The sequence below is a fragment of the Rhodnius prolixus genome, unplaced genomic scaffold, assembly GCF_049639745.1.
Source record: "Rhodnius prolixus isolate KJV_2025 unplaced genomic scaffold, Rpr scaffold_1, whole genome shotgun sequence".
NCBI lineage: Eukaryota > Metazoa > Arthropoda > Insecta > Hemiptera > Reduviidae > Rhodnius > Rhodnius prolixus.
The window spans coordinates 44,575,822-44,591,504 of record NW_027411581.1 but is presented as its reverse complement, the minus strand read 5'-3'; the positions used below and the strand labels follow the sequence as shown (position 1 = coordinate 44,591,504).

The window sequence follows — 15,683 nt, the reverse complement described above, 5'->3', positions numbered from 1 at the left end:
CAGCTCTTTTTTGTTCATATTTTCAATGACTTAAGCTGTACCTTGATTGTAATTAATAATACCATACTTTATGATTTGTTTTTTTTCTTTCCTGTAAATAATTCTTCATATCATCGGTAAAGGAATTAATAAAGGCTCCTTAGTGAAATAGCTTCTTGTATTACAGTATCTCATCTCAGAATTCGGGTGGGAACCGTTGTAAGCAGTTCGAATGAATCGCATCTACGCGAATAAGTTTCGAAAATCCTTTGGCTCACTCAGTCTCAATTCGTTTATTAAATTTACATGAGTGGATCCATTTCGTTTTTGTACCTCTCCTTCGCCCATTTTCGTTTTTTTATTTTATTTTTCACTGCCACAGCAAGTACCTTGAAAATAGTTGTTTCCTCGATAGTGATAATAATAATAATAATAATAATTGTCACTACAGTCCATTACTGAGCCTTGGCGTCTGTTAGGCAATTGTTGCCTAACTTAGGAAGATTGTCATGTGCATGATTTTAAATCGCTGAAACAAACTTTCCCGCGCTTCAGCTTCGTTTATTGAACGGAGCGTGACCAAATAATCTTCTACATATCTTGAGTATACAGTAGCGCTGAACGCTGGTGATTTGATGAACTATTAACCTTTAAATTGTATATATATATATATTTATATCGTATATAATATATTATATATATATATTTATGTATTCATGATTATTATTATTGTCTTTTTTAAAATTAAACTAGCTTTTTGCAGTGCATTGTCGGCCTCCGGAAGTGTTCTCTCGTTACAGAAAACACTATCCACTACCGGGCAGTGAGCTGTAAGAAGTTCTTAGAAAGAGAAAATTTAAGGGCCAGCAGCTGTATCAGAACCCGGTATCTGCGTGTGGAAATTCAATACGCTAACCGCATTCTAATTCCTTCCCTTAGATTGATAATTATTCTAATATTAATTTTTATTACTATTTATATAATTATAATCATTATTTTTGTTATTCTAATATATTAAATAATTCTGATATTAGAATAAAAAAATTAGGGAAATATAGTAAGAATTCAAAGGTATCATTACGGGAGATTACTTCATTGTCTTTGAGGATCCGTTATTTCTGAGGATGTGTGCATTTTATATCAGCCACTGGTCTAAAATTATCCTGAGATATTTAATCTCTTTGCCCATAGAAATATTGAAGCTTCATAGGATGAGGTAGCTGAGAACACACTACCTTTTACGTCCCATAAAAGAAACGATTGTGAGTTGGTTGGTGATAATTCTTCATGCAAACAAAAGCTGTCCAAGAAAGAAGAGTTAGTTAATAAAAGTCTAATTATTCTCTATCGAAGAAAAAACTGGCCCGATCCATAAATAATTTAATGAAAATATTAAAATATAAAATGATTGATTGTATATAAAAAATACTTTAACGCAATTTTTTAGGTATGTCAATGAGTGGGAAAATAACGTAAATGCGGATGGAAGCGTATTTTTCGTTAAAAAACACCCGCAGACAGAACCTTTTATGGAAGACATAGAGTTAAATCGAGACGGTTCGAATCAGGGTAACCAATCAGATAAATCTACAGGTGAATTTTTGCTCTATCATAAGAAATTTTAATTCAATACTTCTACAGCTCCCCAAAGTTTAAATTTCTTAAATGGCATTGCATTAAAAATTACAGGAATCTTCGGCAGATTCATACGAAGAAGAAGTAGTCGGCGCACTTTTCGAAGAAAGGATAGTAAACTCTCTAAAGATGAAGCTACGTTCAATACAGATGTGAAATTTGCAAAAGTGAAAGATGTGAGTGATATAACTTTCTTGATTGAGATGTTTAATAATATTTTTTATTAATAATCCGAAATAAGTTGAGAATTTATTATTTTAAGGGAGAAGAGCTTGAAACTGATAGTAAATTTGTTCGGATTCGTTTGGATGAGGTGTCAATGAGGCAGACATCTCTTGAATCTTTATTTGGTCTTAAAACAGTTGTCCACAATTTCAGTATTTTAGTTGTTGGATTTTTACCAACTCGAGCATCTTTGTTTGTCCCGAAAGTTAAATTAGGTGAGGAAGTTTGAGGATATATTATTATTTTCCTAATTATATTCCTTAGATCTAGTTTAATAAATCTAACATATCATTTCCAAGATGTAGCAGCAGCACTTTCTTCTCAGAACTATTTCATTTTTTACAAAAATTATGATAAAAATAAATTTAAGTAATCGCCTATTTTTTCAGGCGGGGCTTAATGTCCAACTACCAATTAGGTGTAGTAGATGGGGGCGGAATCTCATACTTTACTATAAACAATTTTTCTAACAAATAAAAAGTAGTCATACACGGGATTCAAACTGGGGATTTCCCAATTTCAAACCCACGCTCTTGACCACTAGACCAACAATCACCCCCAGAAAACAAATTAAGGTAGAATGATTTTATGTTTTTTAAATTTTCAGTACCTTAATGCTATAACTTTTGATTATAAGCAATATTTAAAAAAAAAAAAAAAATAGGTCATACGAACCTCGTTTAGTGTTAATATTAAAATTCGTATTTTCTGTGTCAAAATTCACCCACAAGATTTCTGAGACAAAAAACGCTTAAAAATCATAGATTAAGACCTAATAAGTTAAAAAAATATAAGTTTTTGGCGGATTTGTAGTGGTTATGAAGTGTTCTTAAAAGTGGATGATCCCCAATCCAAGAACTGCGCTCTGTGTATTTAATTGATAGAAATGCTAATTATAAAGGTAAGTGTTCCCCCCCTTCTACCCTTGTAATATTGAACGTTAGGACCGCTTGAAAAAAAAGAGGCGATTACTTTAATAAGAGTAACAAAAGTATTACTACAACCTTATGGAAAGTTTTTTTTTTATATGTTCCTTTTTAGGAGATAAATTATATAGCATAAACGGAATAACTGTCACCCCTCTTAATGCGGAAGAAATTTTGCTAGGGCTGAGCACGTGCAAAGAAGTAAGTATCACTTAATATTATAGTTAAATCGATTACAAGTTTTATTTCAAAACAAGGATGAGTACAACACATTATTGGTGAAACTTATTCAAATCAAACAAGTTACATAATTACAGTTTTATCTGATGTAAATTTTCGTATATCTAGTGATCCTATTTTATAGGCTACTCTGGTAACTTTCGCAGGGGTCCCTATTTGTCCCGAATCTTCTCTCCTTTGCGACCATACACATCCTTGGTCTTTAAACTAGCTCCTTTTCGCGATTTGGTTCCTAAACTGGAGTAGTCTGGGATCTCCACATACCTCACGCGTCGATGGGGCTAACTATAACTCAAACACCATAAAGTAGCTTCAACTAGTTAAGCTTTTATTGTTGTTGTTCGAAGCCAGCGAGAAGAAAACCAGAAAAAAGAGATCATTTACTTAAAGCACACTACTAGTATATACTTTGTTTTTAAACAAGAGTTTTCAATGTTTGAAAATTATTAATTTGAATATCGTTTTTATTAAATTCTTAATTTATGGCAAAAGAAGTGTTTATATATGATTATTAAATTAATTTCCAGGTCTTGCTTGAATTTCGAAGTAAAAAGGAATGTTTAGAGGGAAAAGAGTCAATTTTAACAAGTTCGAAGTGTACTGAGAAGGTACTTAAGTTTAGAAACATGTAAATGAAATATTTTATTATGGAAAAATTATGCAAAAAACTATGGTGAAATATTTATTTTTTTAAATAAATAATTTCATTTTTATGTTTGTTTTTATAAATGTTAAATTTTTAAGAAATGTGAACAATCATAAATGGTTTGGCTAATTAATTGATGTATAAATTTATAGAACGTTCTTCAAATAATATTTTACTGGTGTTATTTAGGGATATTTCGCCATGAATGGTAGCGTATTATATGCCAAATTTGAAGGACTATCTGAAGCTGGACCAGCTGACCAAGGTATTATATATTGCTTTCCAAAAGAAGAAAACATTCTCTCACAAATAAGAGGAATTTTTTTCACACTATCTCATTTACTGTCTACAGTTTCATCAACTCCACCAAAAAGGTATGTGTTTTTGTACTCTTGGTTTTGTCGAATTTTGTTGTTTTGAAGAGTTCTTAATTAATTGAGAATGTAAAATTAAATTGGCTATACTAAAATAAGTGCAAAATACCTCTCTCACACAGGTTTCAAAAGCTCAACGAAACTTACAAATTATAATGATTACTGTTTACTCTTTATTGTTGCATTTATGCCTTAATTATTGCTAATAAATGACTTTTATTATTATTATTAATTTTTTTTTTTTGGCGCATTAACAGCTGAGGTTATTAGCGCCCGGAGCTTTTTCCAGTGCACTACCGGCCTCCGGACAGTGTCCTCTCGTTATAGACAAACACTGTCCATAACCGTACATTAAGCTTTAAGAAGCCCCAGGAAGAGGCAATCTAAGGGCCTGCAGCTGGATTCGAACCTGGAATCACCTAGGAGATCCCAGAAGGCGTTGAAACCCAGAATCGCTTATCACTTAGCTGATCACTTCCCTTATTATTATTATTCGTCAGTGTGGAGGCAAACCCTACGCTGTCCAAAACCCGTCTGGGCCCATATAGCTAGCTACCTGTAACAGAAATACTAGCACAAGCCGAATCAAGGACCAAAATCCAGACCTCAGCCTGAACCACTTAAGATTCATAGCTATCCGAATAAATTGAGCTACAACTTTAAGGAGAAACAGTTTAACTTCCTCCAGCCGAGGCAAACTATTCCAATCAAAATTCTTAAATCTAGCCTCCTCACAACCCATCTGCTATAAGATGGATGGACGTTTCCACCTCCGTTTCACAAACTGTGAGGAAAGAATTGGACATGAGTCCCATTCTAAGAGGTGTCTTCTCTAACCTCGAATGTCCAGTGGGAGAACGAATCAGATGCCTAAGAGAGATCCGTGACTACTCCAGTAAAAATACTGGACTGGCAACAAATCAACATTTTGAACTGCCAACAGTCCACAGAGCTTATTCATTGGGATGAATTCAGCGAGTCCTCCATTCCTGGTAACGCTAACAACTATATTAGTTCTATTGGGACCAGCCTATTCACCTCCTCACCAGTCGCTATCATTATTACACTAGGCATCCAGACTTAAAAAACATCTTTGAAAAAACTAGCTCCTCCTTTCTCCGAGCACATTCTAATTCCAGTCTGAAAGTTTTTACATTTAAAATAAAGAGTATTAAATCATACTTACTTTTAACTGTAACAGAACAAGAATACCACTACATTCACTGCTTCCATTTCTCTATGTTTCAGCACCACTATAAAGCTTAATAATGATTACATTAATGTGTTATATGTTCACGAAAAAAACGAATTATTACTTATAGCTTTACCAGATTCGAAGTAAGTTTGACTTTCTACTTTTTTATTAATATTATTTTATTTTATTTTTTAAAGGTTATTTAGAATTATTCCTTGTATTTACAATTTACTTAATTAGTAATGAATACTTAAATAAGAATTTTCTTATTTATTGACTTTTTCGCATTCCTGTTAAGTAGCTGTAACAGTTGTAGTACACACATTTGCACGGGTACTTACATGTCCGTTCTGGTAATAGGCATAAGACTTACGTTTCTGTTACTGAGAAGTTTGTCTTATTATTATTATCATTATTGTTATTGTTAAGGCATTTAAAATCTTTTTTTAATAATATTTTATTGAAATAAATGAAATATCATTATAATCCCTTCGACTGATGTCCGAAAGAAATTAGATACATCTGCTAATGGCGTTCTTTAAAATAAATTTTACTGTGCTTCCCTACTTTACGTGTCAAACTTAGTCAAACCAAATTATGATTTTCTTAGTCTCTTACTGATCACTCAGGTTTTTGTAAAGTTTTATAGGTTTCTATTTTTCAAGGCAAAATCTATGGTTCTAATACTTGTTTTAGAAATATCTCTCAAAAAAGTTTATTTTTACGTATCCTGAAAAAAAGAGATTCTTCTAGTATATTGCTACTTTACTTAATTCGTTTCAGGTACTTTCTAAACGAATCAACACGAATTGTAACTAGTATTGCAAGATGTTTAGAATTTATGTTTCAATCTTTAAATCGGTAAGTTACTTACTTGATACTGATCACTAATATTTGTGTGTGTAATATTTGTGTGTGTAATATTTGTTATTTGATGATTAGCTTACTATTTCATTAATTATTTGATTGATTAATTAATTTCAAAGGAATTTTATCTTTCCAATTGAGTCTAGTTATATCAGTCATTTTTTATGAGAGAACTCAGATGATTCTCTTGGTTGCTTTAGGATCGACAAAAAAAAGTGGGCTCTTTATATGGGCCCAGAAGGGAAGGGCAGAACTAAATCGGTATCAATATTCGCAGTTCGTGCCCCTCTTTTAGTTATTTAAACTTAATAAATCAGCAAATAAAAGTTTTTTCCCTTTTTTTAGTTTCTATTGTTTCGCTTCTGCTTTTTATTTTTCAAGAGTATATTCGTTACCCCACGGTTTGTCATTTGCCAAATTTTCCTAATATTACCTGTAGTAGACAAAAGTTATTAGAATAATTCAAATATTTTCTTAATTAAATTCAATCTATTTTATATTTACCAGTTTTGTCCAACTAAAAAATCAAAATTTTGGTATGTACCATAACAGATGCTTCTCCACCAAACACAATGCCGTCTTTTTGGATACATTTTTTTACAAATTATTTTCTAATACTAAGGGAAAAACAATAGACAATGAAACAAAGTGGGAGTTTGAAACATTATTACCCAGTGCCATTAGTGTTTGCTTACCAAAAGAAATTTATGTAAGTATTCTCTATTCTTTAATTCTTTTTCATTTTATTTTATTATTTTTTGTTTCTCATTTAAGGCGCGTCAACATCAAAAGCTACAGGAGAACCTAACTTTTTCAATGCATTGTATTGTTAAGCCGAGCTCTAACCACATATTTCTGGAATTGCTCTACAGTTGCACTCACAGCTGAAACACAAATTCTCTGAATATGTGATGCCGATCATCCTTCACGTTACTCACACTTATATCTGCAATAGGACTCATTGAACAAAAGTCCAGAAAAGCTTTTCTATTGGGAGACTGAAATTGCTCCTAGAACGATGATCAGTATTTATACATATAACAATACTGAACTGTCTGGACATGCATCTATCTGGGCAACTGAAAAATTAAATATTATTCGACTGCATGTGATGCAACCTAGATGTTTTCTATGCACGTAACGGTCACACCATATTATTTCTCAAATCGGCCATCTAATATTAATAAATATCGGTTGTGCAGGCACACACGAAAAAGTAGAAATGAATTTCTATGTAAATTTCACATTTCCTCCGATTTTATAACACACGTTCCCCAAACAATTGTAGCGTTAACCTTAGGCATTTAGGAATTTTGAAAACTTTCCAATATTTTGAAGTAGTAAATTGTAGTGAGGATGCTTTATTCTGAAATGAACCTTTTATAAAAATTCATAGTGAAACATTCATAGTTCACGCACGGACTGTTAGAAACTAACTAATACTATATTTGGTAATCTTATTTTTTAATGTAAATGCATCAACATACTGGTCATGACTCCGCCAATTCCGATAAATTTTGTAGTTCGATGGTGAACTCTTTAAAAAAAACAGTCTCTGAAAAAAATGATTCATTTTCTATTTTTTTTTTTTTTGAATTGTTTACAAATTTATTTTACTGCAGATAATTAAATCAAAATGGAAACAGACTAGTGAAAAATTTTATTTAACAAATATATCATTGCTATTACTGGACGAACAATTTTCCATATTTACCTTTCAATAATAGTAAATAGAATTTTTTCAAATTCTTTTAACGTAAATTGCTGAAGTTAAATTAGTCTTATTGGTAGAAGCATTTACTTAAATGTGCTATTATCTTTTTGTTTTATTTAGTTTGAGCGTCTTAAATTAACTTTTATTTTACCTTTAGATTCAGATTGATGATGCACTGAATGAACTGGAGTCAAATTTTTTGCCTTCTCAGGTAATTATTTTCATTATCTAATGAGTATATCAAATGTGTATTACATCAGCTATGTATATTATAATACTTGAATGTATCTTTATTTCATAAAAGATAATAATTTATACCGTTTCAGGAAAGTCAGCGGCAGTATACAGTAATTGGTTCATGTTACTTTCATAAAGTAAATATATTAAAATATTTTTAATTGGGAGTATAAAATTTAGACTATAGAAGTCATTTTTCTCTATTAAACTTTTTTCTACTCATAGAAATCGTATCAAATTTTCTTTTGGGAATCCACGTTTTGATAACCTTTGAATGTCCCAATTAGTGTTTTGTAACAAATGCCCTCCCTATAGTAAATAAAAAAAAATCAAACATCTCTCTCGCGCTCTCTGGTGTGTGCGTGTGTAAATAAATAAGTAGCAGAACAATCAAACTTCAAAATTTATTTGGATTTTTTCATGGAATATAACAAGCACTCAAAATTCCCAGCTGAAAGTTACCATAATTTACTGTAATAGTTTCACAATTTATAATTTTTCTAATTTTCTCAAAACAGCGCCAATAATTTCTTTTAATCATTCCTTATATTCAGGAAAATTCTATTAATGGGGCACTTCTATGGGAGGCTTATTTTTTTTATTATTATTTTTTTTAATGATTTTTTTTAATGGCGCGTCAACATCTAAGGTTATTGGCGGCCCCCGGACAGTGTTCTCTCATTACAGACAACAGAGACTGTTTTTTTAAAGAGTTCACCATCGAACTACAAAATTTATCGGAAATGGCGGAGTCATGACCAGGTGTTGATGCGTTTACATTAAAAAATAAAATTATCAAATATAGTATTAGTTTCTAACAGTCCGTGCGTGAACTATGAATCTCTCGTTACAGACAACGCTGTCCATCACCGGACAGTGAGCTGTAAAAAGCTCCTAGGAAGAGAAAATCTAAGGGTCAGCAGCTGGATTCGAACCCGGGACCTCCGCAAGGGAGTCCAGTACGCTAACCGCATAGCTAATCCCTTCCCTATTCATTACATCCATTACTGGGTCGGTATATTCTGCTTTTGCTCTTAACATTACTACCAGCAGTACATCTTGATTTCTTCATTCTGTTTTACCTTTCATGACGTTTGAGCCCTGTATAATTATTTTATTGATTGATCTTTGGAAATAACCAACCATTTTGTGAATCCCTAAGCTCTAGTGTGGCAATTATTTTGAATAGTTAAATGGTTGTACAAAATCCTAATTTAAAGACAATTTCTTTACATGTTTGGCAAAATATTTTACTTTTGATCTGATTTGGAATTCATCCACTGTTTGGGGCAGGTTTCATATAATCATCAGAATTATCATCATCCTAAGAAGTATAGTATCCACTTTCAAAGTGTTTGCCTCACACTACTTATGTATTGTGTTCAATTTGTTGATTTTAATAACTGTAATGTCTGCTTGTAATCATGTAGCTTTGAATGCTTTAATTGAAATAAGCAATATAAAATATTTCTCCAGGGTTTCTTGATTTGCAACCATTTACCAATTAAGGATTTGTTAGATATTACTGCTTTAATGAAGGAAAATGACATCTTACAATTATGTAAAGAGGGTATTAAGGAGTTTATGTATTGGAGAGAAGTTTATCCTTTATCTTGTCAAAGAGGTCTTGCACTTCAGAGTTCTGCTCCTTATTCAACTCCCTTAGGAAGATGGTTTCTGTTAATAGTTGGAACGGTAAGTAGTTCATTGAAATAATAATTGCTTTCATTTATTTATTTGAATTATTTTATAATAATAATTATAATTATTAATTCACTGTTTAAGGTATTTTAGAATTATTTATCAGTGTCTGAGGCATATTATATCTAATATTTCCAATGAAACATTTATATTTATTGAAGTTCATATAATTTAAATATAATTTTTTTTTCTTGTTCAAAATATGAATGTAATAGGAAATATGTAATTTCTTTTAAGAGATTTTTTATACCTCTAAAATTTGCATGTTTGACTTGATTTGAGCATTCGGTTGGCTAAAACTAAAAATGTGAAATATCCTTTAAACATTTACAATTAATACGTATTTTTAGGGTCATTGCTTTTTGGCAACATTATATGAAGCTAGTAGATGTACAACACGGTATGATCTCTCGCTTTTTTTATTTTCTATTTCATCATATACATAAGCATATTTGTATTTATATATATATATAATAATAATTTCCATTTCTTGCAGAATCCCAATGGTTACTGCGCCAAATGCAGCTTATATTGCAGAAGCACAAGCTACTTTAAGTCATATAATAAAAACAGAGTTCCCTATTTTTTTTAACAAGCAGTAAGTGCACTTAATTATTCTATTTTAGTTTTATTGATGAAGGGAAAAGAAGCTAAAACAAGCGAATATATATATTTATATATGTATATGTGTGTGGTTACGGAAGTGCTGACAAAGATAGCTGTGATTAATTGTATTCTTTCCTCTAGATGAGATGTTTAGTTTTGTAGAGCAAAATTCAGTTAACAAATAGCTAGTTACCCGGTCTGTCCAGACTAGCTTTACTGCTAAATGGATTCTCCACATGATCTGGTTCCATGTTTTTTTTTAATCAAAGGAATATTTCTTCCAGATTATAATGCCACTTACTAGTAGTTTAAGAAAAAGTACAAATTATTTGTGGTGACACTTTGAGCACCCCAAAATTTACTGCATCATTCTTTATGAAAGTAGATTGTAGATGGAATTGCCTTAGTACCCTGACTTTGTCTACATTACATTCGTCAGTGATACTAGTGCCGTACCCATTTCAGTGGCTTCTTCCGCCTTTAATACATTTTTAGAAAATATATATTTCCTGAGAAAATATCTTGCCGTTTTGGTACTCTGTTCATCTTGGAATGGCGAAAATAGTTTAAAAATACTGGTTTTATAATTCATCACAACTTTCTGTTTATTGTCAGAAAAGAAAGAATTAAGCTTTAACTCTTAAGAAAAGAAATTAATTCAGAAGTGTCACTGAATATATATGTTTTCGTACAATCTAATTAATCTTCCGAGACCATCTTTCTGATTTTCTTACTCAACCGCTTTTTGAAGGAATATTTTTCAAACAGGTTTAAGGTTCTCTGTTCAAGTTCCAACCTTAACTGACTGAGTAGTTACTACTACCTGCATCGATTCACGGAGGTTTACGGTAACTGCGTAAATTATCAAACTTCTGTTTCAGTGTGCAATATTGTGTCATGGAAAACGTAGTTTATTTTGCGGTAAAATTTTGGGTATCTGTTGTAATATATTTTTTCGTTTAGTATAAAAAAATCGTAATGAAGAATTTAGTAATTTAGTTGGTAACAGTGTTTAGAGGGTTAGTGATTGTATGATAAGTTTTGGTTCTCTTCAAGTAATTTCAAAAGGTTTATTATCTTTTTTAAAATTAAAATTAAGGCAACATGAAGTCATTGGCTTACGGAGTGTTTTCAGTGCAATCCTAGTCTTCGTGAAATTTCTTTCGTTTCAGATAACACTGTCTATTAACGGACAGCCAGCTTAAAAGGCTCCTAGGAAGTGAAAATCTATGGGCAGCTGGATTCAAACTCGGAATCTTCATCGAGGGCGACTCACTGAATCAATCCCTTCCACCTTTAGTGTTGTTATTTTTATTATTATTATTTATTTGGTTATCTGTCTTTATTTTATTTAAATTTTTTGAAAAAAGAAATAATAGAAAAACATTAGGAGGAAAGGATTAGCTGAGTGGTTAGCGAATACTGCATTCCAACGCGGAGATCATGAGTTCGAATCCAGTTACTGGCCCTTAGATTTTTTTCTTCCTAGGAGCTTTTAACAGCTCACTGACCGGCGATGGACAGTGTTTATGACGAGAAAACACTGTTCTGAGGTCGGTAGTCGCTAAAAAAAACTCCGGGCGTCAATAGCCTTCGATGTTGACGCGCCTTAAAACAGTCTCTAAAAACTTTGACCAAAGTCGTCATCAAATGTATAAGTTACGTTTTTTTAACACACTTGGGAAATTTATGCTAAAATTTATTTATTTACAAAGTGGTTATCTACTTCTACAATTCTTTCAGATTAAATATCAATCCTGAGTTTATAGAAGAAATGAAAGGACAGACCAAAACTGCTTCAACGGATTCGTCTTCTAGTTTATCATCTCATGCTGAATTACAAATTCAGAGCAATAGTTGTAGTAAATATCCTTCAAATATTTTTTTAATTTGATACCGTTTTGTATTTAATTTCTTTTAATTTGATTATTCATCAAAATCATTATGTTAATGCAATTTTTGTTTTATTTTTTATTTAAGTAAATGAACGATTGAAGTCTCATTCTCTCTCAACTTTTAAAGGAAGACTCAGTGCAGAAACTACTCGGACATTAAGTGAGCTGACTTAGTATTTTGTATTTTATAAAACAACTTTTGAACCTAGTTTGATTTTCAGTTACTAATAATTACAAAAGTTTTTGAATGTTTATAAGTAACAAAATAATAGTATAAGAACTAAAAAATGATTAATCAAAATTATTGAACATACACAACTTTCTCGCACTGCTAAGTCAGTAGACCAAGTTTTATGAAACATTTGCCTACTAGGAAATCACAGAATACTAGAAAGCCGTACCCGTATACTTCAATACATTTAAACAGGTGATAATGTACAATCTACGGAAATACATTATAAGAACTCCTAATTTCTCTTTAAACATTTTTAATGAAGATTCCTGGAAACAAAAATGTATATAAAACTAAAAATGAATTCAGTAAAGAAACACTTTCAATCTATTTAATCAATCTATCTAAATCTCGCGACATAATCTATTTCTTAGTAAAATGGCTCTTTGGTAATCTCAAGTTGTCAAATTTTAAAGAATGCTCCTATCCTAGTAGTAAGGCACAATCAATTAAATTAGTATTATTGAATGCTTTTACTAATTCTTAAAATTCATTTTAATTTTTTTTTTTTTTAATTTTTATTATATATATATATATAATATATATATATATAATATATATATATGTATTTTTTTTTCTTTTCGTGGCACCATTATTAGCTTTTTTATTTCTTAACTTAGATATTTTTTCAACATGTAATTACTTTTTGAGATAAAAGTTAAAATTAAATCAATTTCATCACGTCTTATAATTTTTTTAATTATTTTAAAAAGGTTATTATTGCAGGTAGTTACTCTGATGTCAGTTATGCTCCTGAAGAAGAATTGGTACCAGTTCTAGGAAGAAGAGCAGAAAGAGAACTTGCTTTAGAAACAAATAGTCAATCACGCATTAGTGTTTCTGATATCTCGGATGATTCAGACTGGTTAAAAGTGAGTTGTTATTTCATTAACTTTAATTCTCCTAAATATTAATTTGTCAGATTAAAATCTGGAAGATAGATAAGTAATATCGGTTATGATAGATTTAAGTGTTCTGTGGTCTTAGTATTTTTTTATTTATATACTTTTTTTTAGGAAAGTAAATCGAATAAAGCGTATGGGACAGACATAAATGACATAAATAAAACTCTTTTCCCTGAAGATTTCATTGCTTATCCAAGGTGTTAATATTTACCTAAGTAACTAAAGGAAAGAAAAAGATTGTGCTAAACATACTGCTTATTGTCCGGCACTTTCTATATTTTAATATTATATCGCCTTATTATTAATTTTTGTTCTAGAGTTTCAACGGAAGAAGAAAATGTTTTGATTCATTTTGTTAGTTTTGAAGCATCAGAAGGAGTACTTATTTGTAGTACAGCAAGAACTGATACATCTCGCAAATATTTACATATTCTTCAAACATTCAGACAACATGCCCATAAAATCCAAAAAATATTCCTCAATACTGTACTATTTAAGGTGAGGATGACGAACTTGCATTTCTCGTTTTGTTAATTTTTTTTTTTCTAATTGTTGTCTCCCATAGAAGAACCGAAAGTTTTTTTTCAAATAATATATCATTACATTCAAAATATAATTATAACGTTCTAAATTTAAGTTTTGGTAAAACTAGTCTCTCTATCCTCTTATGTATTTCGGCACGGATAAGTCTAATTCGAAGGCTGATGAGGATCAGCGCTTAATACGATGAGAAAGTGAGCATAGTGAGATGAGTAGATCTATGTAAATATTCCTCAAATCGCATCAGTCACTGATGAGCGCACTCATTAAGTGTCAAACCTTTGGGCAAATATGGGCTCATTGAATTCCCATTTCCAATGTGCAATTTTGTATCACCTATTAAATATTAAAAAGGATTAAATTCGTAATCAACATTCCGAATCTGAAGAAAATCTTTTGACCGAAATTGCTGATTGCTTTAATAGGTTTTTAATTTTTAGCGATTAAAGCAAGCATGATTATAATATTAAAGTCATCTATGTACGAGTATTTAACACAAAATCTTCGACAAAATTAATTACGAAGTCTAAGAGAAAATCATTTGAGTGTTCACGCCAGATTATTATTATTATTTTATTTTTTTACTTGCAAAAGTCAAAATATTTTGGCCGCAGTAAAAAACATAAGATAATTACCTCGATTCGTCAGCAATGTCTGAATAAAATGAAGGTTACTAGTCAATGGGATTTTAGACGGCGGTTATTCATGGAGTTATGGAACCTCATGTCTCAACAGATCTAGTATTGCTAAAAAGCAACTGTCAAGGAAAAAACGAGCTTAACAATATCATATATTAGCAATGTCAAGGTTGGACTAAACGGTGGTCATCAGCAACCGTTTGTATTTTATATTTTTAAAGGAGGCGCGGCAACAGCTATTTGTTATTGGTGCTTGGAGCCTTTGTCAGAATTCTGCCGGCCTAGTTCAGTGTTCTCTCGTTATAGACGGTAGTATGGTAATACGGTTATGGATAGTGAGTTCCTAGAAAAGAAAATCTTACGGCATATCTGGACTTAAACCCGGAACTTCCACGTAGGAGTCTAGTGCACTAACCACTTAGCTCATCCCTTCTCTCATGTTATTATAAATGCTATAATTTCAGTAGTAAAAATATAAAGCTAAATTTGTCTACTTTTTTTTTCTAGAAATTGAAATCTCAAGAAACAGCGGAAATATTGAATAAATCATTGGTAGCTGTTAACGAGTATGGTACATTGTTTCAGTACATCGATGAATCAAAAAAAGAAGTTATAGAAACATATTGGGTTGTTGGGTAATTATTTGAACTCCACTACATTAATATGATTTTCTTAGGATTCCGTTTGAAATGTTCTAGGAAATTATAGTTTGACTGTAGTTTGATTTAAAAAAATTGACTTACAAACTGTAAGACAATGTTCTAAATTTAATTACAAAAATTATGTAATCGAACAATTAGTATTTTTTAATACTAGTATTGTAACATGGTGTACAAAAAAAAGTACTTACAAAATTTATTATTTTAAAGTTGATAAATTCTTTGAGGATTTTTTTTTTGTTTAATGATTATTTGCAAAAACCAATTTTTTTATTTTTTAGGAAACTGTTTTTTATGCCTCATCCTAAAGAGATTTATGTTTGCTATCTAGATAAATATCCACAAAGTATGGTTGAAATTGGATTCCAATTGGCTCTTTCTGGTTTAAGATAGAAATTCTAGAACGCAGTAATTTTGTATTGCAAGCAGTGTATCTTATATGAATAAGAGATATATTTTTGTCTTAAAA

At 31.0% G+C, this 15,683-nt stretch overlaps 1 protein-coding gene across 8 annotated transcripts in view; it reads left to right on the top strand.

The window, feature by feature from the left end:
- in (inturned planar cell polarity protein) overlaps positions 1-15,683 on the top strand; it is a 19,419-nt gene extending 3,736 nt beyond the window's left edge. For 4 of the 8 annotated variants that reach the window (XM_074140254.1, XM_074140271.1, XM_074140246.1 and 1 more), the window contains 21 exons: positions 1,427-1,572; positions 1,669-1,790; positions 1,877-2,054; positions 2,881-2,966; positions 3,533-3,613; positions 3,841-4,025; positions 5,274-5,363; positions 6,004-6,081; positions 6,640-6,796; positions 7,959-8,012; positions 8,128-8,175; positions 9,515-9,733; positions 10,090-10,139; positions 10,236-10,337; positions 12,089-12,207; positions 12,326-12,400; positions 13,199-13,344; positions 13,489-13,574; positions 13,695-13,875; positions 15,063-15,190; positions 15,496-15,683. In XM_074140254.1, the coding sequence (XP_073996355.1) occupies positions 1,427-1,572; positions 1,669-1,790; positions 1,877-2,054; positions 2,881-2,966; positions 3,533-3,613; positions 3,841-4,025; positions 5,274-5,363; positions 6,004-6,081; positions 6,640-6,796; positions 7,959-8,012; positions 8,128-8,175; positions 9,515-9,733; positions 10,090-10,139; positions 10,236-10,337; positions 12,089-12,207; positions 12,326-12,400; positions 13,199-13,344; positions 13,489-13,574; positions 13,695-13,875; positions 15,063-15,190; positions 15,496-15,607 (2,443 nt within the window). In that variant the 3' untranslated portion in view covers positions 15,608-15,683. Of the gene's footprint in view, positions 1-1,426; positions 1,573-1,668; positions 1,791-1,876; positions 2,055-2,880; positions 2,967-3,532; positions 3,614-3,840; positions 4,026-5,273; positions 5,364-6,003; positions 6,082-6,639; positions 6,797-7,958; positions 8,013-8,127; positions 8,176-9,514; positions 9,734-10,089; positions 10,140-10,235; positions 10,338-12,088; positions 12,208-12,325; positions 12,401-13,198; positions 13,345-13,488; positions 13,577-13,694; positions 13,876-15,062; positions 15,191-15,495 lie in introns of those variants that run through there. The other 4 variants (XM_074140279.1, XM_074140275.1, XR_012461878.1 and 1 more) reach the window with 4 other exon arrangements.